At 45.3% G+C, this 24,761-nt stretch overlaps 1 protein-coding gene across 11 annotated transcripts in view; it reads right to left on the bottom strand.

Annotated features, from left to right (window-relative positions):
- Positions 1–24,761, bottom strand: part of LOC112246152 (MAP7 domain-containing protein 1) — a 66,813-nt gene that overhangs the window by 1,608 nt on the left and 40,444 nt on the right. For 4 of the 11 annotated variants that reach the window (XM_042304497.1, XM_024414425.2, XM_042304503.1 and 1 more), the window contains 12 exons: positions 24,129–24,233; positions 22,230–22,352; positions 21,712–21,851; positions 21,274–21,404; positions 19,917–20,182; positions 18,940–19,228; positions 10,435–10,615; positions 7,899–8,003; positions 6,114–6,164; positions 5,968–6,028; positions 4,163–4,235; positions 2,882–3,117 (listed from right to left, as the gene is read on the bottom strand). In XM_042304497.1, the coding sequence (XP_042160431.1) occupies positions 2,882–3,117; positions 4,163–4,235; positions 5,968–6,028; positions 6,114–6,164; positions 7,899–8,003; positions 10,435–10,615; positions 18,940–19,228; positions 19,917–20,182; positions 21,274–21,404; positions 21,712–21,851; positions 22,230–22,352; positions 24,129–24,233 (1,761 nt within the window). The remainder of the gene's footprint in view (positions 1–2,881; positions 3,118–4,162; positions 4,236–5,967; positions 6,029–6,113; positions 6,165–7,898; positions 8,004–10,434; positions 10,616–18,939; positions 19,229–19,916; positions 20,183–21,273; positions 21,405–21,711; positions 21,852–22,229; positions 22,353–24,128; positions 24,234–24,761) is intronic. The other 7 variants (XM_024414430.2, XM_042304502.1, XM_042304500.1 and 4 more) reach the window with 6 other exon arrangements.

Raw genomic sequence — 24,761 nt, forward strand, 5'->3', positions numbered from 1 at the left:
GTGAGTGAGTGATAGCTAGCTGGCGCTACGAGTGTGATAAACACAGTATGATTGATGCTAACAGTAGCAATAGATTGACAGAGGCACCTGTCAGGCAACTAAACGGTCCACCACACTAGCTCACGAATATCGCCATTTGAACTAGCCCCCGGTGGTATGTTTAGAAATAAACATGTCCCCGTTTCCCAATCTATGGAACTACATCATAATATTCAATCAGTGTCGATATATTAATCTCTCCCGTCACAAACCCCCAGCCCCACGGCCATAAACCAAATAACCCCTCCAAGTCATCATAGTAAGACGGTGCGGGCTATGCAGACAGGGAAGATTAGAAATGTGATGGTAACTTGTGAAAGACTGTGACTTGAAGGCAGTGTGAGTGGCAGAGTGAATTCACTCTGATAAAAGTGGGTCATATTGTCAGAGATCGTCTGGCTGCAGCTGGGTGACCCTCTTCTGTTTGCTTTGGATATAATGTATGACCTGCTGGCAGGCTGACAGGTGGGGACTAAGCCCTAGGGGGAGGGGCGAGGGGCAGTAATACTGACCCCACCGTGGGGAGGGGGTGAGGGTGATGGGGGTACATAACTGGGCCGGGGTCCTGTTTCCATTCCTGGCAGCTAGCTAGCTCCCCAACACTCAGGGAATTTGACACTGGGAGTTGAGCCTAGCGACCGGAGCTCTGGGAGTGAAAGCAGTCGGTATTAAGATACCTCACTCCCTCCGCCTCTCTGTGTCACCTTAGGCACTCTAGGGGCTGGAGGATTCCCCCTGCCACCTTCTATAGTGGGGAGAACAAGTATTTGATACACTGCCGATTTTGCAGGTGTTCCTACTTACAAAGCATGTAGAGGTCTGTAATTTTTATCATAGGTACACTTCAACTGTGAATGACGGAATCTAAAACAAAAATCCAGAAAATCACATTGTATGATTTTTAAGTAATTAATTTGCATTTTATTGCATGATATAAGTATTTGATCACCTACCAACCAGCAAGAATTCCGTCTCTCACAGACTTGTTAGTTTTTCTTTAAGAAGCCCTCCTGTTCTCCACCCATTACCTGAATAAAATACACCTGTCCACACACTCAATCAAACAGACTCCAACCTCTCCACAATGGCCAAGACCAGCGAGCTGTGTAAGGACATCAGGGATAAAATTGTAGACCTGCACAAGTCTGGGATGGGCTATAGGACAATAGGCAAGCAGCTTGGTGAGAAGGCAACAACTGTTGGTGCAATTATTAGAAAATGGAAGAAGTTCAAGATGACGGTCAATCACCCTCGGTCTGGCGCTCCATGCAAGATCTCACCTTGTGGGGCATCAATGATCATGAGGAAGGTGAGGGATCAGCCCAGAACTACACGGCAGGACTTGGTCAATGACCTGAAGAGAGCTGGGACCACAGTCTCAAAGAAAACCATTAGTTACACACTACGCCGTCATTGATTCAAATCCTGCAGTGCATGCAAGGTCCCCCTGCTCAAGCCAGCGCATGTCCAGGCCCGTCTGAAGTTTGCCAATGACCATCTGGATTATCCAGAGGAGGAATGGGAGAAGATCATGTGGTCTGATGAGACAAAAATAGAGCTTTTTGGTCTAAACTCCACTCGCCGTGTTTGGAGGAAGAAGAAGGATGAGTACAACCCCAAGAACACCATCCCAACCATGAAGCATGGAGGTGGAAACATCATTCTTTGGGGATGCTTTTCTGCAAAGGGGACAGGACGACTGCACCGTATTGAGGGGAGGATGGATGGGGTTATGTATCGCGAGATCTTGGCCAACAACCTCCTTCCCTCAGTAAGAGCATTGAAGATGGGTCGTGGCTGGGTCTTCCAGCATGACAATGACCCGAAACACACAGCCAGGGCAACTAAGGAGTGGCTCCGTAAGAAGCATCTCAAGGTCCTGGAGTGGCCTAGCCAGTCTCCAGACCTGAAGCCAATAGAAAATCTTTGGAGGGAGCTGAATGTTCGTATTGCCCAGCGACAGCCCCGAAACCTGAAGGATCTGGAGAAGGTCTGTATGGAGGAGTGGGCTAAAATCCCTGCTGCAAGTGTGTACAAACCTGGTCAAGAACTACAGGACACGTATGATCTCTGTAATTGCAAACAAAGGTTTCTGTACCAAATATTAAGTTCGCTTTTCTGATGTATCAAATACTTATGTCATGCAATAAAATGCAAATTAATTACTTAAACATCATACAATGTGATTTTCTGGAATTTTGTTTTAGATTCCGTCTCTCACAGTTGAAGTGTACCTATGATAAAAATTACAGACCGCTACATGATTTGTAAGTGGGAAAACCTACAAAATCGGCAGTGTATCAAATACTTGTTCTCCCCACTGTACCTCCCTTTCTCTCCCCCTCTCTTTCCCCAGGGACGTACGCACGGGTGACGACTTGCATCTAAGACGACACTAAACCGACCGGCTCAGTTGGACGGGTCTTCGTTGCCAAGGACAACACTACGAACCCATGGCGCCTCTTTATGGCACGTTGTGAACCCTGGCCCTAATGTGAAAAGTCAATCACCAGAGCAGATGCGAGACCATTATTACTGCTGTATTTGAACCACAGCTTAATCTATAGTTAAGAACACTGTCAGGGGTTGAGGATACTCGGATAAGATTCCTTGCTTGAATCCCTGGAAATATTGGCACAGCTGATACAATATTATTAGGTTATGATGTCATTTGAGGGCGGTTTCCAAGACACAGATTCTAAGACACAGATTAAGCCTAGTCTTAGACTGAAAAGCATGTTCAATGGAGATTCTCTATTCAAATGCATTTTAGTCCAAGACTAAGTATAATCGGTGTCCAGGAAACCGGTCCTTGGAGTTCCCGTTCTCTCTGTCTATGTACCTGCGACATGCTGAGGCTTCATGGGGCCCACTTTTTTCAGGAAGGGCTCATCACTTTCAAAGGCCAGGATTGGTTCAGTGGGCATGTCACTCTCTGATTTCTCCCTCTCCCCGTTGCTGCTGTTGCCTTGATTGGCTAGCTGGATGACCTCCTCAAAGTGTGCGTTGTCCCCCTTGCTAGACAGGCCATTCTCGTGTCTGGCAGGCTGGACACCATTGACCACATGGACCGTGGAGCTGTGGGAGGGTGAAACATGGTTACAGACAAAAGGACTATGGCCCCAAGTGGTTCAGTTGCAGATTTTCCCCTCGGGCCTGTTCAGGAAGATGTAACATTATACTGTAGCTATAACATAGAACAGAAATGATTGTCAGATAGATAGAATGATGACAGCAACATTCATAACGTTTCACATCACTGAATACAACCCTGGTCTGCCCTCAGTGGCTAACTGAAGACCTCAAACCTTATATTACACTACCCCTCGAACAAAAAACATATTTCAATAAACAATCTCTATTTTATACTGAAAGCCTATGTATAAAGACTCTGTTTTCTTTTGCGGTTTGAAACTATACAAATCGGTACAGGTCTTTTTTAGAAAGCCACCCGTAGCACGCGCTCCAGCAGGTATATTTCACTGGTCATCCCCAAAGCCAACTCCTCCTTTGGACAACTTTTCTTCCAGCTCTCTGCAAAAATCACTGAAGCTGGAGTTTTATATCTCCCTCTCTAACTTTAAGCATCAGCTGTCAGAGCAGCTTACCTGATCACTGCACCTGTACACAGGCCATCTGTAAATAGCCCACCCAACTACCTCATCCCAATATTGTTATTTATTTTTGCTATTTTGCACCCCAGTATCTCTACTTGCACATCATCATCTGCAGATCTATCACTCCAGTGCTAATGATAAATTGTAATTATTTTGCCACTATGGCCTATTTATTGCCTTACCTCCCTAATCTTACTACATTTGCACACACTGTATATAGATTTTTCTAATGTGTTATTGACAGCACGTTTGTTTATGTGTAACTCTGCGTTGTTTCTGTCGCACTGCTTTGCTTTATCTTGGACAGGTCGCAGTTGTAAATGAGAACTTGTTCTCAGCTGGCCTTCCTGGTTAAATAAAGATGAAAAAATATATATATACTGTTTTCTGGTTTGCTTGTTTTCTAGCACGCATGGTGGTCTTGTAATATGGTGGTCTTGCTATTTTACATTTCTAACAGATATTTTGGACAAGAGGAAATAGAGGACACGGTTTTTGAGCCTTACCTGTCTCTCAAACCACTATGGTTGTTCTCTGTATTCTTGTTGATCTCTGGGCTTGGCTGGTAGTCAGCAGAGGCTGGGGAAACAAATCAAATCCACTGTAAAACACACACACACACGTGCAAGCACACACACAGTTCGCAGGGCCACCCTGAAGCAAGCACAGACAGTGCTATGACAATATGCAGGATGGATCCAACCAGTTCTGGATTCATGATTACATCCTTGGGCTGTGTGTGTGTGTGTGTGTGTGTATTGGTGCGTCCGTATTTGAGCATGTGGGTGCGTGCGCGCACGTGTGAGTTTGTGTGAGTGTGTCCAAAGGCCTGATTGAAGAGGAGCAGCGTCACACAATTTGCCTGGACTCCCCACCACATCAGTGCCTCCAATAATGGTTTCCACCGTACTGGAATCCTGGCCACATGTACTCAAATCCCCTATCCCCATTTCCTACTCATCCTTCTCATCGGAAAATGTTGTGTGTGTGTGGTCAAATGGGGATGGGGATTGTATAAGTAGGAGTGATATGTGTGTGTCTTTGTTGTGTGAACACTGTATTTATTGTGTCTTATGTACACCTGGCTGGACAGTGACTGTCCCTGCCGCAACAATAAAGATAGAATAAGACGGAATTAAATTGACCGGCTAAATGTGGCGAGTGGTCCATTTACAGTCACTAAGCCAACCCTGCAATGCAATGCACTGCCATGAGATATTCCCAGAAACGGAAAAGCCCCCAGACTGGGTTTGGACTGCAAACAATAAGCACACGCATGGGTTATACTGTCCTAAATGAAAGCAGTGGAGCTGGGATGCTAACAATAGTATTAAATAGTCTTCATATGAAAAGGGAACACAATGCAGACGGCGATGAAACCAAAGACAAAACATTCTAAATATCAGGAGGGAGGACAGGGACTGTTCACGGACCTTTTTATTCCATTTTGTCCGGAACTACAGCACTTCACGAGCAGCACTACATATTTATTTCATTCGTGCTTTGAGCCTAGTCTAATGAGATAATTGTGCTGTTTCTGACTCTGTATGTTCACATGTATGTTTATATTGTTTTACTGTTTGCGAGCTCTTACGAAACGGGTATTTTAGTACCTACAATTGGCTTAGATGAACTTGACTTGACAAAGTACTGAAGCTAAACTGTAGGGGTGAAAAGTAGAAGTTCAGTCCCTCCATTCTAAATCGATAAGATTCCTATTATATAGGAAGAGGTAGGGAATAGATCAGTGAGCTACTTCTTTTAATCCTATATATCGGGCCTAAACATAAACAACACACAGTCAGCTAAATCCTACTTTAAATTATGGGTGTGTAACTTGGAATTTGGCAATGTAGGCAATGGGGATTTGGATTTTTATTTTGAGTGAACAAATGTCAAAGTTAACATTAAGACTGATACAGCCATCCAATCAAAGAAGCCAAATTATTCCACTGGGCACACACTGGTTGAATCAACGTTGAACGAACGTGGAATAGACATTGAATTGACGTCTGTGCCCAGTGGGATTTAATTTGTTTATTAAACCAGTCAGTATGTAGAGCTGAACTTCTCCATTAATGTGGCAGTGAAACACAGGCTGGAAAAGGACCAGGGACACAGCCCACTGATGTTTGAATCCGTTCCCCCCCAGATATCATCGATGAATGAATCTAAATGAATACATTTCCTTTCAGGATTAATTGAGACAAATTGTTTGACTCCGAGTCCAAACGTCGATTTCCTGAACCCAAGAGCAATATAATGACCAAAGATGGATGCCGGTTTACGCTGCATTTCATTTTCTGCTTACCTTTGTTGCTCTTAGCCTCTTTGCCATTGACTTGGGAGGGAGGTGGGGACTTGGTGTCTTTCTATAGAGAGATAGATTATCACGTGTTACATGCATTTAAAATTGAGCCAATGTTGCAAAGGCATTGCCATTGCCAACAAAAGTACCTTTTCCCCTACGTCTGTCCTGCGTGTCCTCTTCATGATCTGCTCGAGACGCTAAGGAAGAAGGCACAAAGATGACAATGGTCAGAGAGAGGGAATACAATGAGAATGTTTACAAGGTGGAGGATGCAGATGAAGTACTCAGTCCCCATGGGTTGAATCACAGAGTAACACAGTAAATGTACAGTAACTTAAACTCAATGGACTCCTTGTTGGCACCGAACAGCTGAAACAACACCCAAATCCTACCTGGTACAAGATAACCATGATGCTAAGGGAAGAGCTACCTGCCATAAATCAAGTAAAACATACAGATATGCCAGATGCGGGGACGTAATACGTGCTATTGGTAAAGTGGAGAGTTCGGTGGTCCGTGTGTGTGTGTCACAGGAGGTTGGTGGCACCTTAATTGGGGAGGACTGGCTCGTGGTAATGGCTGAAGCGCAATTAGTGGAACGGTATAAAATACATAAAACACTTGGTTTCCATGTGTTTGGTGCCATTCCATGTGTTCCGTTCCAGCCATTATTATGAGCCGTCCTCCCCTCAGCAGCCTCCAGTGGTGTGTGTGCGTCGGTGCGCGTGCATGCATTCATGCGTGTGTGAGCGAGCTTCCACAGAACACAGAATCCATACTCAGTCAGGTATGTAACAGCAGCTGTGGAGTAGTGTGCAGAGGCGTGTGACTAAGCAGGGGTTTGGGTAGAGGACATACTGTTCTTGTGCAGTAATACCACTAGAGCCTGGCTCAACACACAATGTGGAGCTGCTTTGGCCAGCTGAGCTGCATGGGCTGGCAGCCTCAGATAAGAGATGGGGAAAAAAGAGGGAGGAGAGAGTGAAAGAGAGAGAGAGAGAGAGAAGGGAGAGGGGAAAAGAGAGAGAGAGAGAGAGAGAGAGAGAGAAGGGAGAGGGGAAAAGAGAGAGAGAGAGAGAGAGAGAGAGAGAAGGGAGAGAGAAGGGAAAGAAAGAGGGAGAGGGAGAGAAACAGACAGAAAGAGAGAGGGGTAGAGAAATAATGAAGGGAGAATGGGAGAGCGAGGGATGACAGTGGAGGACAAGAGACGGACAGGAAGGAAAAAAGAGAGGGTGAGTAAGAGCGAAAGAAAGAGCAAGAGGGAGAGAGAGCAGACTTAGCAGGTTGCAGCATGGTGTGACTGCGGGTGGTACACCAGGTGAGGGCAGAACACAAAACCCTGGGCTGCATACTGAACGGGGCCAGTTAGGACTCACTCTCCATCATTACTGTTATTAATATCTAGTCTGTGGTCTTGGACCTAGTATATAGTCTTCCGCTCACACAAATAGAGACTGTAAGCCCTATTAAATTAAAACAAGTAGCCAGGGAAAGCCAACAACATCATTCTTTTTGGCGGCAAGAATTCGAAAGTTGATATTATCTTCAACAAATCCTGGTCTAAAGAGTGAAACAAAAAATCAAGCATGCTTTCCTGTTGCTACTAGAACAATGTTATTTTTTGACTGATCCCGCAATAATAACCGTTTTGAATGAATAAGGCCCCGTGGGAGCTTACTGTAATGTACACTAAACATTTCACTCTGTACTTTTGGAAGATGTACAGTACAGGCAACACAGAAGAAACACAGTAGTTTGCCAGTCTGTTTGGCATGACAATTCCATAAGGAGATGGCAATAGCGCAGAAACAGTCTGTTTGTGCTGTCTTGCCAACTCCTTTGGCATGACAATGGCTGGAATTAAATAGGAGTTGGCTACACAGCACAGATATGGATACCAGGGTAGAGAGGACGCATGGATCTTTTCTTACCTTCTTCCTCTCCAGCCTCTCCTGCTCCTCCTTCAGGAAGTGTTTCTCTCTGTCCAGACGCTGTTTCTCGGCCTCCTCCTTGGCCTTAGCCTCAGCCTCCTCTCTCTGGAAAGCATATACAGATTACAATGTGGTATGCTCTTCTCTTACAGAGAAAAATATAAAAAACATACATTTCCCATGTGTTTTTGGAACACTTTTACACGTGGTCAACATGTTTACACGCGTGTGTGGTTTCATGTTATCCCACGTTGCTTTACAGGTTGTCACATGTTATCACATAAGCTGCACAATAAGATCACATGAACATGTGTTTTTTTGGAACACTTCACATGGGATCACATGTGAAATTCATGTGAAATCCGTAAGGGTTACCATAGAGATACATTATATTACTGAGGTGGCAACCCTTTTAGTCACACCGCTGGGATGCCAACGTCCATTCTAGTGTTCCATTTAATTGTATGGATTTTACAATGCTAATAACATGTTACTACCACCAATAGTGTTGTTGTATATACATTATCCTGAGGGAGAAAGTGGACTGTATAAAACTACAGGAAATACTATCTTTTTGTAGTAGCAGAAGTGAACACTTTCAACATTGTGAGAATTTTTTTTTTTACACCTGTCATTGAACACAATACCCTTTCTAGGCTACTGTATGTTTAACATACATAATTATTGAAACTACGAAAGACACTTCACTGACAACGCACTAGACGGTATCATAGGGTCGCCAGCCAGAGAAAACAACCACTTAGACAGGGACAGAAACCACACAAACCCAGAGGCAATTCCTATCTCCTATCCCACAGTCTATGTTGACACTGCAAACAAACACTTCTGTGAACCACAGTGTTTTCCGGCTAACTGACTGACATCTGTTCCTCGGGATCCTCGACTGCTCCTGAGCAACAGCGGTAAAACCATTGGTAAATACAGGAAGTCGACAGTGTGTCAAACAGACTCAGGCCTTTTGTGCTGTTCTCCAAAAAGCGAAAGGGGTAATTCAATGTGCATTAATGTCAATGTTTGTAGCCATTAGGAAAATATTGACTGATGCTAACGACAAATCACATTGGTTGAAAGTGATTTGGACAAATATACGAAACAAGGTTGGTTATGAGATATGCCTTATCAAATGAGGTCAGGTAGATGACAAACTTGGCTAAAGTAGTGATATGGGACAGAGAGGGTGTTAAATACAGACAGGGTTACAGAAGGCTCTCTGTCACAAAGCAGGTGGACAATAAGAAAAGCAGACGGACATAAGGACAGAAAGATGGACAGACACAGCACCCTCTGTGTGTGTAGACGAGCCCCCTCTGTGTGTGTAAACCAGCCCCCTCTGTGTGTGTAGTCCAGCCCCCTCTGTGTGTGTAGACCAACCCCCTCGGTGTGTGTGGACTAGGCCCCTCTCTGTGTGTGTGGACTAGGCCCCTCTGTGTGTGTGGACTAGGCCCCTCTCTGTGTGTGTGGACTAGGCCCCTCTCTGTGTGTGTGGACTAGGCCCCTCTCTGTGTGTGTGGACTAGGCCCCTCTCTGTGTGTGTGGACTAGGCCCCTCTCTGTGTGTGTGGACTAGGCCCCTCTCTGTGTGTGTGGACTAGGCCCCTCTCTGTGTGTGTGGACTAGGCCCCTCTCTGTGTGTGTGGACTAGGCCCCCTCTGTGTGTGTGGACTAGGGCCCCCTCTGTGTGTGTGGACTAGGCCCCCCTCTGTGTGTGTGGACTAGGCCCCTCTCTGTGTGTGTGGCCTAGGCCCCCCTCTGTGTGTGTGGCCTAGGCCCCCTCTGTGTGTGTGGACTAGGCCCCTCTGTGTGTGTAGCCTAGGCCCCTCTGTGTGTGTAGCCTAGCCCCCTCTGTGTGTGTAGCCTAGTCCCCTCTGTGTGTGTAGCCTAGTCCCCTCTGTGTGTGTAGCCTAGTCCCCTCTGTGTGTGTAGCCTAGTCCCCTCTGTGTGTGTAGCCTAGTCCCCTCTGTGTGTGTAGCCTAGTCCCCTCTGTGTGTGTAGCCTAGTCCCCTCTGTGTGTGTAGCCTAGTCCCCTCTGTGTGTGTAGCCTAGTCCCTCTGTGTGTGTAGCCTAGTCCCCTCTGTGTGTGTAGCCTAGTCCCCTCTGTGTGTGTAGACTAGCTCCCTCTGTGTGTGTAGACTAGCTCCCTCTGTGTGTGTAGACTAGCTCCCTCTGTGTGTGTAGACTAGCTCCCTCTGTGTGTGTAGACTAGCTCCCTCTGTGTGTGTAGACTAGCTCCCTCTGTGTGTGTAGACTAGCCCCCCTCTGTGTGTGGACTACCCCCTCTGTGTGTGGACTAGCCCCCTCTGTGTGTGTAGACTAGCTCCCTCTGTGTGTGTAGACTAGCTCCCTCTGTGTGTGTAGACTAGCTCCCTCTGTGTGTGTAGACTAGCTCCCTCTGTGTGTGTAGACTAGCTCCCTCTGTGTGTGTAGACTAGCTCCCTCTGTGTGTGTGTAGACTAGCCCCCCCTCTGTGTGTGTAGACTAGCTCCCTCTGTCTGCTGGGAGTTGGGGTGCTTGTTCACCTGTTTTTGTAGGCGCTCATTCTCCTCCTGCTCTGCCCTGGCTCTCTCCTGCGCCTCCTTCTCCTCATCCACACGCTGGGCCTCGTCTCTCAGGCGCTGCTCCTCAGCCATGAGGCGCGCTTCCTCCTCTCTGCGCTTGCTCTCCTCCGCCTCCCGCAGCTTACGCTCCTCTCGCAGGACCCTGAGCAAAGGATGACAAGCATTTAGCAATCCTACCTATAATGCAGTCTCTTCCCCACCTTCGCTGTGTCGCAATGAGTATAGCGAGCAATACAACCTATTATGTATCGACAACCACTATACCAATCAAAACATAGGCTCAATTACCCAATGTACAGTGCCTTCGGAAAGTATTCAGACCCCTTGACTTTTTCCACATTTTGCTATGTTACAGCCTTATTCAAAAAGAAAACCACAAAAAATGTATTTGGGGAAAGGCACACACCTGTCTATATAAGGTCCCACAGTTGGCAGTGCATGTCAGAGCTAAAACCAAGCCATGAGGTTGAATGAATTGTCTATAGTGCTCCGAGAAAGGATTGTGTCGAGGCACAGATCTGGAGAAGGGCACCAAAACATTTCTGCAGCATTGAAGGTCCCCAAGAACACAGTGGCCTCCATAAGAAGTTTGAAACAACCAACACTCTTCCTAGAGTTGGCCGCCCGGCCAAACTGAGCAATCGGGGGAGAAGGGCCTAGGTCAGGGAGGTGACCAAGAACCCAATGATCACTCTGACAGAGCTATAGAGTTCCTCTGTGGAGATGGGAGGACCTTCCAGAAGGACAACCATCTCTGCAGCAGTCCACCAATCAGGCCTTTATGGTAGAGTGGCCAAACGGAAGCCACTCCTCAGTAAATGGCACATGACAGCTCGCTTGGAGTTTGCCAACAGGCACCTAAAGACTCTCAGACCATGAGAAACAAGATTCTCTGGTCTGATGAAACCAATATTGAACTCTTTGGCCTGAATGGCAGTGTCACATCTGGAGGAAACCTGGCACCATCCCTACGGTGAAGCATGGCGGTGGCAGCATGATGCTGTGGGGATGTTTTTCAGCTGCAAGGAATGGGAGACTAGTCAGGATCAAGGGAAAGATAAACGGAGCAAAGTACAGAGGTCCTTAATGAAAAACTGCTCCAGAGTGCTCAGGGCCTCAGACTGGGGAGAAGGTTCACGTTGCTACACAACAACGACCCTATACACACAGCCAATGTCCTCGAGTGGCCCAGCCAGAGCTCGGACTTGAACCCAATTGAACATCTCTGGAGAGACCTAAAAATAGCTGTGTAGCAACGCTCCCCATTGAACGTGACAAAGCTTGAGGATCTGCAGAGAAGAATGGGAGAAACTTCCCAAATACAGGTGTGCAAAGATTGTAGCGTCATAATCACTGCCAAAGTTGCTTCAACAAAGTACTGAGTAAAGGGTCTGAATACTTGTGTACAGTGGCAAGAAAAAGTGTGTGAACTAGAGGTCGACCGATTATGATTTTTCACCGCCGATACCGATTATTGGAGGACCAAAGAAAGCAGATCTCGATTAATCGGCCAATTTAAAAAAATATATATATATTTGTAATAATGACAATTACAACAGTACTGAATTAACACTTTTATTTTAACTTAATTTAATACATCTCCACGAATCGCCGCGACAGAAACAAACATCTTTCTGGTAAGAAGAGGGGCGGGGGCGTATGCCTTATGACTAACGTGACATGGTGTGATGAAAGAAACATACAGGAACTCAAATCCTTCTGTTCACCTGATTTAGAATTCCTCACAATCAAATGTAGACCGCATTATCTACCAAGAGAATTCTCTTCGATTATAATCACAGCCGTATATATCCCCCCCCCAAGCAGACACATCGATGGCTCTGAACGAACTTTATTTAACTCTCTGCAAACTGGAAACGATTTATCCGGAGGCTGCATTCATTGTAGCTGGGGATTTTAACAAGGCTAATCTGAAAACAAGACTCCCTAAATTTTATCAGCATATCGATTGCGCAACCAGGGGTGGAAAGACCTTGGATCATTGTTACTCTAACTTCCGCGACGCATATAAGGCCCTGCCCCGCCCCCTTTCGGAAAAGCTGACCACGACTCCATTTTGTTGATCCCTGCCTACAGACAGAAACTAAAACAAGAGGCTCCCACGCTGAGGTCTGTCCAACGCTGGTCCGACCAAGCTGACTCCACACTCCAAGACTGCTTCCATCACGTGGACTGGGAGATGTTTCGTATTGCGTCTGATAACAACATTGACGAATACGCTGATTCGGTGTGCGAGTTCATTAGAACGTGCGTTGAAGATGTCGTTCCCATAGCAACGATTAAAACATTCCCTAACCAGAAACCGTGGATTGATGGCAGCATTCGTGTGAAACTGAAAGCGCGAACCACTGCTTTTAATCAGGGCAAGGTGTCTGGTAACATGACTGAATACAAACAGTGCAGCTATTCCCTCCACAAGGCTATCAAACAAGCTAAGCGTCAGTACAGAGACAAAGTAGAATCTCAATTCAACGGCTCAGACACAAGAGGCATGTGGCAGGGTCTACAGTCAATCACGGACTACAGGAAGAAATCCAGCCCAGTCACGGACCAGGATGTCTTGCTCCCAGGCAGACTAAATAACTTTTTGCCCGCTTTGAGGACAATACAGTGCCACTGACACGGCCTGCAATGAAAACATGCGGTCTCTCCTTCACTGCAGCCGAGGTGAGTAAGACATTTAAACGTGTTAACCCTCGCAAGGCTGCAGGCCCAGACGGCATACCCAGCCGCGCCCTCAGAGCATGCGCAGACCAGCTGGCCGGTGTGTTTACGGACATATTCAATCAATCCCTATACCAGTCTGCTGTTCCCACATGCTTCAAGAGGGCCACCATTGTTCCTGTTCCCAAGAAAGCTAAGGTAACTGAACTAAACGACTACCGCCCGTAGCACTCACATCCGTCATCATGAAGTGCTTTGAGAGACTAGTCAAGGACCATATCACCTCCACCCTACCTGACACCCTAGACCCACTCCAATTTGCTTACCGCCCAAATAGGTCCACAGACGATGCAATCTCAACCACACTGCACACTGCCCTAACCCATCTGGACAAGAGGAATACCTATGTGAGAATGCTGTTCATCGACTACAGCTCAGCATTCAACACCATAGTACCCTCCAAGCTCGTCATCAAGCTCGAGACCCTGGGTCTCGACCCCGCCCTGTGCAACTGGGTACTGGACTTCCTGACGGGCCGCCCCCAGGTGGTGAGGGTAGGCAACAACATCTCCTCCCCGCTGATCCTCAACACTGGGGCCCCACAAGGGTGCGTTCTGAGCCCTCTCCTGTACTCCCTGTTCACCCACGACTGCGTGGCCACGCACGCCTCCAACTCAATCATCAAGTTTGCGGACGACACAACAGTGGTAGGCTTGATTACCAACAACGACGAGACGGCCTACAGGGAGGAGGTGAGGGCCCTCGGAGTGTGGTGTCAGGAAAATAACCTCACACTCAACGTCAACAAAACTAAGGAGATGATTGTGGACTTCAGGAAACAGCAGAGGGAACACCCCCTATCCACATCGATGGAACAGTAGTGGAGAGGGTAGCAAGTTTTAAGTTCCTCGGCATACACATCACAGACAAACTGAATTGGTCCACTCACACAGACAGCATCGTGAAGAAGGCGCAGCAGCGCCTCTTCAACCTCAGGAGGCTGAAGAAATTCGGCTTGTCACCAAAAGCACTCACAAACTTCTACAGATGCACAATCGAGAGCATCCTGGCGGGCTGTATCACCGCCTGGTACGGCAACTGCTCCGCCCTCAAGGCTCCAGAGGGTAGTGAGGCTCTCATCAGGGGCAAACTAGCCCTCCAGGTCTGCTACAAATCAAATCAAATCATCAAATCAAATTTTATTTGTCACATACACATGGGCAGATGTTAACTACCGAAATGCTTGTGCTTCTAGTTCCAGGACACTAACTAACAATTCAAAAAAAAAAAAACACTGTCTTATACACAGTGTAAGGGGATAAAGAATATGTACATAAGGATATATGAATGAGTGATGGTACAGAGGAAGGCCATAAAGATCATATGAGATAAGTATGTAAATCAAGGTTAAACTAGTGATCATTACCACAGTATCCGTATGCATATGAGATGAACAATGTAGGGTAAGTAACATTATATAAGGTAGCATTGTTTAAAGTGGCTAGTGATATATTTACATAATTCCCATCAATTCCCATGATTAAAGTGAATTACAGGAAGGCCTCAAGGACATCAACCACCCGAGCCACTGCCTGTTCAGCTATCATCCAGGCGAGGTCAGTACAGGTGCATCAAAGCTGGGGCCGAGAGACTGAAAAACAGCTTCTATCTCAAGGCCATCAGACTGTTAAACAGCCACCACTAACATTGAGTGGCTGCTGCCAACACACTGACAATGACACTGACTCAACTCCAGCCACTTTAATAATGGGAATTGATGGGAAATGATGTAAATATATAAACAATGCTACCTTATATAATGTTACTTACCCTACATTATTCATCTCATATGCATACGTATATACTGTACTCTATATCATCGACTGCATCCTTATGTAATACATGTATCACTAGCCACTTTAACTATGCCACTTTGTTTACATACTCATCTCATATGTATATACTGTACTCGATATCAGCTACTGTATCTTGCCTATGCTGCTCTGTACCATCACTCATTCATATATCCTTATGTACATATTCTTTATCCCCTTACACTGTGTATAAGACAGTAGTTTTGGAATTGTTAGTTAGATTACTTGTTGGTTATTACTGCATTGTCGGAACTAGAAGCACAAGCATTTCGCTACACTCGCATTAACATCTGCTAACCATGTGTATGTGACAAATAAAATTTGATTTGAATCAAATCAATTTAGCCTCAAATAAATAATGAAACATGTTGAATTTTGTTTAATTAATGCAAAGTGTTGGAGAAGAAATAAAAGTGCAATATGTGCCATGTAAAAAACCTGCTGCTGCCTACCACCACTCAGTCAGACTGCTCTATCAAATATCAAATCATAGACGTATTCCTGTTACATTGCACAACGTAAAATTCTGGCAAATTAGTTTGCAACGAGCCAGGCGGCCCAAACTGTTGCATATACCCTGACTCTGCGTGCAATGAACGCAAGAGAAATGACACAATTTCCCGTTGTTAAAAGAAATTCATGTTTAATATTGCCTGTTAACATTAATTTATTTTAACTAAATATGCAGGTTTAAAAATATATACTTCTGTGTATTGATTTTAAGAAAGGCATTGATGTTTATGGTTAGGTACATTCGTGCAATGATTGTGCTTTTTTCGCAAATGCGCTTTTGTTAAATCATCCCCCGTTTGGCGAAGTTGGCTGTCAATTATATGAAGAAATAGTCTTCACAGTTCGCAACGAGCCAGGCGGCCCAAACTGCTGCATATTCCCTGACTCTGTTCCACAGAACGCAAGAGAAGTGACACAATTTCCTGTTGTTAAAAGAAATGCATGTTAGCAGGCAATATTACCTAAATATGCAGGTTTAAAAATATATACTTGTGTATTGATTTTAAGAAAGGCATTGATGTTTATGGTTCGGTACATGTTGGTGCAACGACAGTGCTTTGTTCGCGAATGCTCTTGTTAAATCACCAGTTTGGCGAAGTAGCCTGTGATTCAATGATAAATTAACAGGCACCGCATCGATTATATGCAACGCAGGACAAGCTAGATAAACTAGTAATATCATCAACCATGTGTAGTTAACTAGTGATAATGTTAATTGATAACAATAATTGATTGTTTTTTACAAGATACGTTTAATGCTAGCTAGCACCTTACCTTGGCTCCTTGCTGCACTCGCATAACAGGTAGTCAGCCTGCCACGCAGTCTCCTCGTGGAGTGCAATGTAATCGGCCATGATCGGTGTCCAGAAATGCAGATTACCGATTGTTATGAAAACTTGAAATCGTCCCTAATTAATCGGCCATTCCGATTAATCTGTCGACCTCTAATGTGAACCCTTTGGAATTACATGCATTTCTGCATAAATTGGTCATAAAATGTGATCTGATCTTTATCTAAGTCACAACACTAGACAAACACAGTCTAATAACACTAATAACTAATAACACACAAAAAAATATATTTTTTCATGTCTTTATCGAGAACTCCGTGTAAACATTCACCGTGCAGGGTGGGAAAAGTATGTGAACCCTTGGATTTAATAACTGGTTGACCCTCCTTTGTCAGCAATAACCTCAACCAAATGTTTTCTGTAGTTGTGGATCAGACCTGCACAACGGTCAGGAGGAATTTTGGACCATTCCTCTTTACAAAACTGTTTCAGTTCAGCAATATTCTTGGGATGTCTGGTGTGAACCGCTCACTTGAGGTCATGTCACAGTGTTTCAAAACGGGTTGAGGGCAGGACTCTGACTGGGCCACTCCAGAAGGTTTATTTTCTTCTGTTGAAGCCATTATGCTGTTGATTTACTTTTGTGTTTTGGGTCATTGTCCTGTTGCATCACCCAACTTCTGTTGAGCTTCAATTGGCGAGCCTTACATTCTCCTGCAAAATGTTGTGATAAACTTGCAAATTCATTTTTCCGTTGATGATCGTAAGCTGTCCAGGCCCTGAGGCAACCCCAAACCATGATGCTCCCTCCACCATACTTTACTGTTAGGAGGAGGTTTTGATGTTGGTGTGCTGTGCCTTTTTTCTTCACACATAGGGTTGTGTGTTCCTTCCAAACAACTCAACTTTAGTTTAGTTTAATCTGTCCACAGAATATGTTGCCAGTAACGCTGTGGAACATCCAGGTGCTCTTTTGCGAACTTCAGACATGCAGCAATGGGGTTTTTTGGACAGCAGTGGCTTCTCCCATGGTGTCCTCCCATGAACCCCATTCTTGTTTAGTGTTTTACGTGTCGTAGACTCATCAACAGAGATGTTAGCATGTTACAGAGATTTCTGTAAGTCTTTAGCTGACACTCTAGGATTCTTCTTAATCTCATTGAGCATTCTGATCTGTGCTGCTGCAGTAATCTTTGCAGGACGGCCACTCCTAGGGAGAGTACCAACAGTGTTGAACTTTCTCCATTTATAGACAATTTGTCTTACCGTGGACTGATGAACATCAAGGCTTTTAGAGATACTTTTGGAACCCTTTCCAGCATCATGCAAGTCAACCATTCTTTATCATAGGTCTTTTGAGATCTCTTCTTGTTCGAGGCATGGTTCACATCAGGCAATGCTTCTTGTGAATAGCAAACTAACATTTTGTGTTTTTTTTTTATAGGGCAGGGCAGCTCTAACCAACATCACCTATCTTATCTCATTGATTGGACTCCAGGTTAGCTGACTCCTGACTCCAATTAGCTTTTGGAAAAGTCATCAGCCTAGGGGTTCACATACTTTTTCCAACCTACACTGTGAATGTTTAAATGATGTATTGAATATAGACAAGAAAAATACAATAATTTGTGTGTTATTAGTTGAAGCAGACTGTGTTTGTCTGTTGTTGTGACTTAGATGAAGATCAGATCAAATTTGATGACCAATTTATGCAGAAGTCCAGGTAATTCCAAAGGGTTCACATACTTTTTCTTGCCACTGTATATGTGATATAAGTTTTTTATTTTTATTTTTTAAAATAAATTAGCAAACAATGTGTGTGTAAAAAACGATTAAATCAATTTTAGAATAAGGCTGTGACCTAACAAAATGTGGAAAAAGTCAAGGGGTCTGAATTACTTTCCAGAAGGCACTGTATACATCTAGATTGAGAATAAATCAGTTAACATGTGCTCTGTCTTAAAGAGTGAATCTTTGTCTTTGTACAACATTGGCAATAGCTGTGTCAGGAAAATAAAAAGTTGAACACAATCAGGAAATGAAACTATTTTAAAAGGAAATAGTTGCCTGCTGATAAAATGGAGAGGAACAGAGAGCAACAGGAGCCCATTGCCCAGCCTGACAGCTGTCCCGATATAAATACCCAGTGGTCACATAGTAACTGTGGTCAACATGGCACAATAGGCTGACGCGGGAAATCCTTTTTAGCTCATAAACCTGAGCGGAGGGGGGCAACTTAAGGCGTTACACAAATGTCAACAGCTCCACACCTCTGGGGGTAACACGAGCACCACACATACTGTATCACAGACAGCGCTGTGTGGTCTAATTCTGCCCTGCATACGATACAGTGGAGAACTGTACTGTACTCCATATGCTGATGCTTTACACTTGAAATTATTCAAATTGTGATGTGCTGCCATGGTTACTTCCACCTTGTCCCTTCAAGCTGGTAAGAGATAGGTTGTCTTTACAGTAGAAAGGATCATGGATATAAGGTGTTTCTGGAAGACCTGGGAATATTTTGCAACCCGACTAGACGCTGCTCTGGCTCTCTCCAGTGTGGGTTTATGTACTGCAAATGAGGATAATATGATTCTCACTTCTCTCTCTCCTCCAGCTCGCGTTTCTCCTGCTCCTCCCGCTCCCTCTGCTCCCGGGCCTGCCTCCTCTTCTCGGCCAGGATCCGGGCGGCCTCCTCTGGGTTGTTGGTGCCCGCCATGGGCTTGGCTGACGAGGAGGCTGGTGCTGGGGACGATGCAGGGATACTTGGGGCTGATTGGGCAGAAGGAGGGACCTCAGAGGGAGTGGTGGTGGCCGTCGTGTTTGGTGTACTCAGCGAAGGGGGCGTGGCCAGAGCAGAGGATACCACGATTGAAGGAACGGGGGAGCCTGGAGAGAGAGTTGAACAGGAAAAGAGGAGAGGAATGGGAAAGTCCAATAAAAATATTTTTCAATAGACAAATCACTGTTCACGCTATCGTCTTCTTTATAAATCCTTGATAAAACTGTGTAATTACACTATGACAAGTACACTGGACCTCTGGTCTAGATTCGTCTTGATTGATTCAAACAGTGGCAAAGCATGGAAACTTTGGCCATTTTTGGATTCTGTAAACTTGGGAGACTTGTAATTATAGCATTTTTCAGTAATTAGCACCACCTCTGCTGTTCCTCAATGAGTGTGAAGGAGAGCAAGACAGAGAAGCTGTGTAACTCACTTAACGAGCTGGCGTGCCTAATTAACTACGACGGTAATCATCCTCTGGCTGTGCCGACGCTACTGCGCACTGACACGCGTACGTAGGCATTCCCTTTTTCCAGTTTGAGTTTCAAGTTCACTCTTCTCAGCAAAGGGAACAACTGAGCCAAACCACAAAGAACTAAAGAAGTAAAGTATGAATCAGCCGTGGCAGGCATTGGCCTACAGAAAACAGACACACTGAAATCCAACTTGTGTCAGGGGGAAATTAAATGAATTGTATGGGTACACAGTGTTCTCTCATCCCTGTAAGAGGAGTACACTGTACTAACACATAACCCTCCACCTGGGGGTACTAACTAGCTACTGCATACTCACTCTTGCCTTTGGGCTCCTCGGGCGTGGCTGACCTACGGCCGCGGGTCTCCCTGGCCCTCTCCAGGGGTACGGGGGAGGAGGTGCGCCCGTGGTCCACCCGGGCCGGGGTCCTAGCCCTCTTGGGCCGGGCCTTGGGGGTGGAGGGACTAGCCCGGGCTGAGGAGGGAGGTTTGGGGGAGGCAGCAGGGCTAGGAGAAGAGGAGGAAGGTCTTGCTCTAGGAGTAGTGGCAGGTGAGGCAGCCCGCTGTCTGGATAAGAGACTAGGACTGGAGAGAGGGAGGAAGGGAGCGAGGGGAGCAGAGTGTGAGAGAGAGCTATTATGAAAAACATGAATAGATACAGAATGTCTGACAAATCATTAGAAATCCTTAGAAATATGTAAATAATAATAAGCAAACAACAGTTAAGTAAAGTTTAGTCGAACATTTAGTCATATCCAGTCCTAGGGATGAAATAATTGCCCGCCTCTATTTACAATCAAGCAAGGAGACTACCACTAATACATCCATTGAATTAATACTATTGAACTGTTTCTGTTACATATGTGCCTCCCTAACCTCAAGTCTCAGACAGCAGTCAATAAACATGACCTCACCAGGTAGCAAGGGTCAGACACGACACAACACAACATAACACGTGTAACATTGTGTGGTCTGTGACAGAGCATTATGGGATGGTTTCCCAGCAGTAGACAGTGTAATAGTCGCCGTTCGGGGCTCTCTCTCTCTCTCTCTCTCTCTCTCGCTCTCTCTCTCCCTCTCTCTCTCCCTCTCTCTCTCCCTCTCTCTCTCTCTCTCTCTCTCTCTCGCTCTCTCTCTCGCTCTCTCTCTCCCTCCCTCTCCCTAGACCCTTTTGTTAAGTCACAGCACTCATTTTTGTCTCTCTCTTCCCCTCTATCTGTCAGTGAGCCCATCCATTTCCATGTCCCGCGGCCGGCTATGCTAAATGCACTGGATAAATATCCTTTGGCTCAGGGGCCTCATGCTTTTAAGTCTTAGCCTGAGTTCACTTAAACACACAGACACGCTGGTTTTACCATCTGCACTCACAGCCATGGTATCTTTGTCTCTTACTGTATCCCTAACCTCAAGAAACACTCTAAGCTCTAATTGTAGTATTTCACCCTATTCACACTATAATGTCAACCCAATCTATGTATGCTGTGCTGGCTTGTATATGTTCTTTACACATGATCCATTCCTGCAAGTTTTCAACAACTATGGTGGATGTGTAACCAGGACAATACAGCACAGCCTTGGCTTGACTTGGTTCGACTCGGCTCAGTAGTGGGTAAAGGGTGTTCAATGCTTTACTGTGCCAAAGGCAGATACAGTAGATCTGTGTGAGGGTAGGTTACCTGGGGTCCGGTTTGTGTCTCATACTGGGTAAGGACTGTCTCTTCTTCAGCACCTTGTCTTTGCTGAGAGCACTCTTCTCCTTCTCGTTCTCCCGCTCCTTGTCCTTCTTCTCTTTCTTTTTCTTCTCTATCTGCAGAGAGACAAGGGCCAAGACACAAACCATCAGTACGGTATGAATGATCAAAACATCTCTCTCGAAACACCAAAATTACATGGTACATTCTAGCTTATTGAAAAGTGCCAAACAGTGTTGCATTGCATTTAAACGGTAAGGGATGGTAGTAGGGTCTGGTTGAACAGGTGTCGAAGTCCTGTCTGTCTGTGCCCTTCACTGTCCAGGACCCTCTTCGATTTGTATCTCTCCATCTACTCTCCTCCCTATCCTGCCAATGAAATTGAAAAACACGAAAGGAAAGAAAAAGGGGTGGTTGACATACCGGCGTGGAGTCGCGTCGGCGCTGGGTGATGTCGGGCGTGCTGGACGTCACCCTCCAGCGGTCGGAGCAGCGGTGGTGAGGCCGGTGGGCACACAGCGTCAGCGGGCTGGCCGAGGCCGAACGAGGGCATAGGGACGACTCTGGAGAGAAGGAGAGGCACATAGAGAGCAGGCGGGAGATAGAGAGAAGGGAGGTTGGAGAAATACATACGACACCCATATCTAAAAACACAAGCAGAGCCTAGCAAACAAAGGTATTCATTGCCGCACATCACGTCACATACCCTACATCAGAGTTTCTCAAACCTCTTATCGTAGTTCATATAAGCTCATTCAAGGGCTTGATGATTAGTTGACAAGTGGAATCAGATATGCTAGCTCTGACTGGAGCAAATTGATCAAATACATGGAACTGCTGGGGGCCAAGAGGATAGGTTGGAGAGATGCTGATCTAAAAGACAAAGATACCCACTAATAGCAGGTCTCATCTATCCCAGTGTGACTGTGCTAACTACTTACGGTCTTTACCGTTGCTGAGCACGCTGGCGACGCTGCGACTACGGGCCAGAAAGGACAGGGTGGGCGTCATCAGTCGGTCCACAATGCTGCTCTCCCACGGGCTCAGCTGGAGGCTACGGGCTGCTGGTGGGGACAAACGTTACCAATGTTATCGCATATATTCAAAATCCTATGGTGGCCCAAGGGTTAAACCAGCTTCATTTCCAAAGCTGGTTTGCCTCTTAGAGACACCGTGAATGTCTCCACTTCTGTATCGCTACAAACAGCATTCAAATGCACCTTATACCCACAAACTGTTTGATAACTATTGCAAACCAATTTTAGTAAATGACTCAAATGTAATGATCCATTCTCGCATTCACATCGCAGCATCACAGAAAGGACCTTTTGCTTCTCGTTTCATATGAAATAGTGACAATGAGCTAAGCTTTGCTCAGTTAGCTTTCCCACCTTATTTTAATGACAGATCAAATAACACTATCTCACCCGCAAAAACCCTTATGTCTCTAGTAAACATGCTCTATGGGGAAATGGTGGGCTCCAGATTAGACTGGGAAAACTTCCAGACACATAATAACATGAGAGGGAGGAAGAACACAACCTATATGCCAGAGCAGTATAAAGCAAGCACTGCCAGAGTTAGCAACATCCTTTATTTAGAAAAACACCTCTGGCTATGGAGGCAGCTGTTCAGAACATTGACATTGAAAACGAGGGAGGAGAGAGATGAAAGAAGTCCACTGCAGAGGTTTGCTCGGGGTCGTTTATGGTACACGTCCCACTTCCCTATTAAACCTGCCCTGAAGGATAATAAGGTTATCCGGCAGTGAGGGAAAGAGAGAGAGAGAGAAAGTCTGAGAGAGAGAGAGCGAGAGAGAGAGAGGGACTGAAATAAAAGAGAGGAGAGTGAGCTTTTGATAGAAAACGAGTGAAACAAAAGAACAGGGGGTAGACAAGAAAGATGAGGAGTAGAGACGAGAGGGAGGAAGAAGAGAGAGGCGAGAGTGAAAGATAGGGTGGGTAAGAGAGAGGAGAGAAGAAGAGGAAAAGAGGGAGAGGATTTACGCTTTCACCGGAGTCCCCTTAATCTATTTTCAAGCATCACAGGTGTTCCTGTGGAGTTTTCAGAATGCATTATCTCTCAAAATGCTGACTCATCCCTTTAGTGGCTGACTTTTGAAACTTTTAAACACTAAAGTTCCTGTGTGTTTACACCGGCGCCCTGCAACCTACTTAGACATGTACTTATGAAAGAACTCTGTACCTGCAGTGGTGTTCTAGGTGCACTGAAACACCTCTGACTTGTGTGAGTAACTCTGAATATGAGTTACTAGATTCAGCATAGTACAGTGTAGTTATTTCAGGTTAGCATAGGCCTGATAACCCATTCACCATCTCATCATCATCATCACCATCACCATTCAAGACATCATCATCGCCATCACCATTCAAGACATCATCATCGCCATTCAAAACATTGACCAAGACTTTCCAACGAGTGAAAAAACATCTACTGACACACAAACCAAAGAGCACGAAATGACCATCACCAGCAAATGAATAACCCAAGAGAACACCAAAAAAACGTGGGACATAAAATATGAAGACAGCGTAAATGAACCCATATATTCACACCAAAGTATGAAGTATATAAATGCAGGGACTGAACAAAATGCAGAGGGAGGGAGAAAAAGCATAACCCATGAACCACAGAAGAATAAAAACTAAGGTGGATTTGAATTTTGAAGGTGAAAATAATACGGTATCAACCATCGAACACAGACAGGCGATTGGATTGGAGACAGCGGTGGGGAGAAAAAAAAAATGTGGAGAAAAAAATGTGAGAGAACGGATATGAAAAGGGGGCGTTCCCGGAAAAGGGGGCCTGACGTGTCTTACTTCTGTTGGGGGAATTCCAAAGGGTGGCGGAGGACTTGGAGAGTCTCTTGTTTATAACCGAGTCCACGTGTTTGGGCAGGTTGACCGCCGACATGGAGCATCTGCCTGTGAAGCCAAGAGAGTAGTCCACAGAGATGGTGGGTCACACTGTTTCACACAGGGGAGGGAGACCTCCAGGATGTGTCACGGTGATATCTATCCCCCCCCCACACACGCGTACATACATACAGCAAACATCCAAATACCAAAATGGTGTATTTCCAGAGGGCAACTATTTCTGATTAAAAAAGAAACAAAATAATAAAACATCTGTATTGAACTTTTCTCATCTGACAGTGTTATTTAACATTCCTTTGACATGGAGATAACGGGAAACAGAACTGAAATTCAAACTGTCATGTCAAAGTATACTTTGAGGAGCCTCCACCAAAAATCGAATACAATCTGAAAACAGACAATTGATGGTAGAGGGAAATAACACAGTTAGGGGGCTTTTTCTACGCACGGAGCAAATATATTCAAATAAATATTGTGTTGAGTCTAGTGGGTCATGCATCATTCAGTTAGATCTTGATGTTCAAAATAGATACACTTGACAGTAGAAGTCAAAAGTTTGGACACACCTACTCATTC

Source organism: Oncorhynchus tshawytscha, linkage group LG23 (genome assembly GCF_018296145.1).
Source record: "Oncorhynchus tshawytscha isolate Ot180627B linkage group LG23, Otsh_v2.0, whole genome shotgun sequence".
In the NCBI taxonomy this organism is placed as follows: Eukaryota; Metazoa; Chordata; class Actinopteri; order Salmoniformes; family Salmonidae; genus Oncorhynchus; species Oncorhynchus tshawytscha.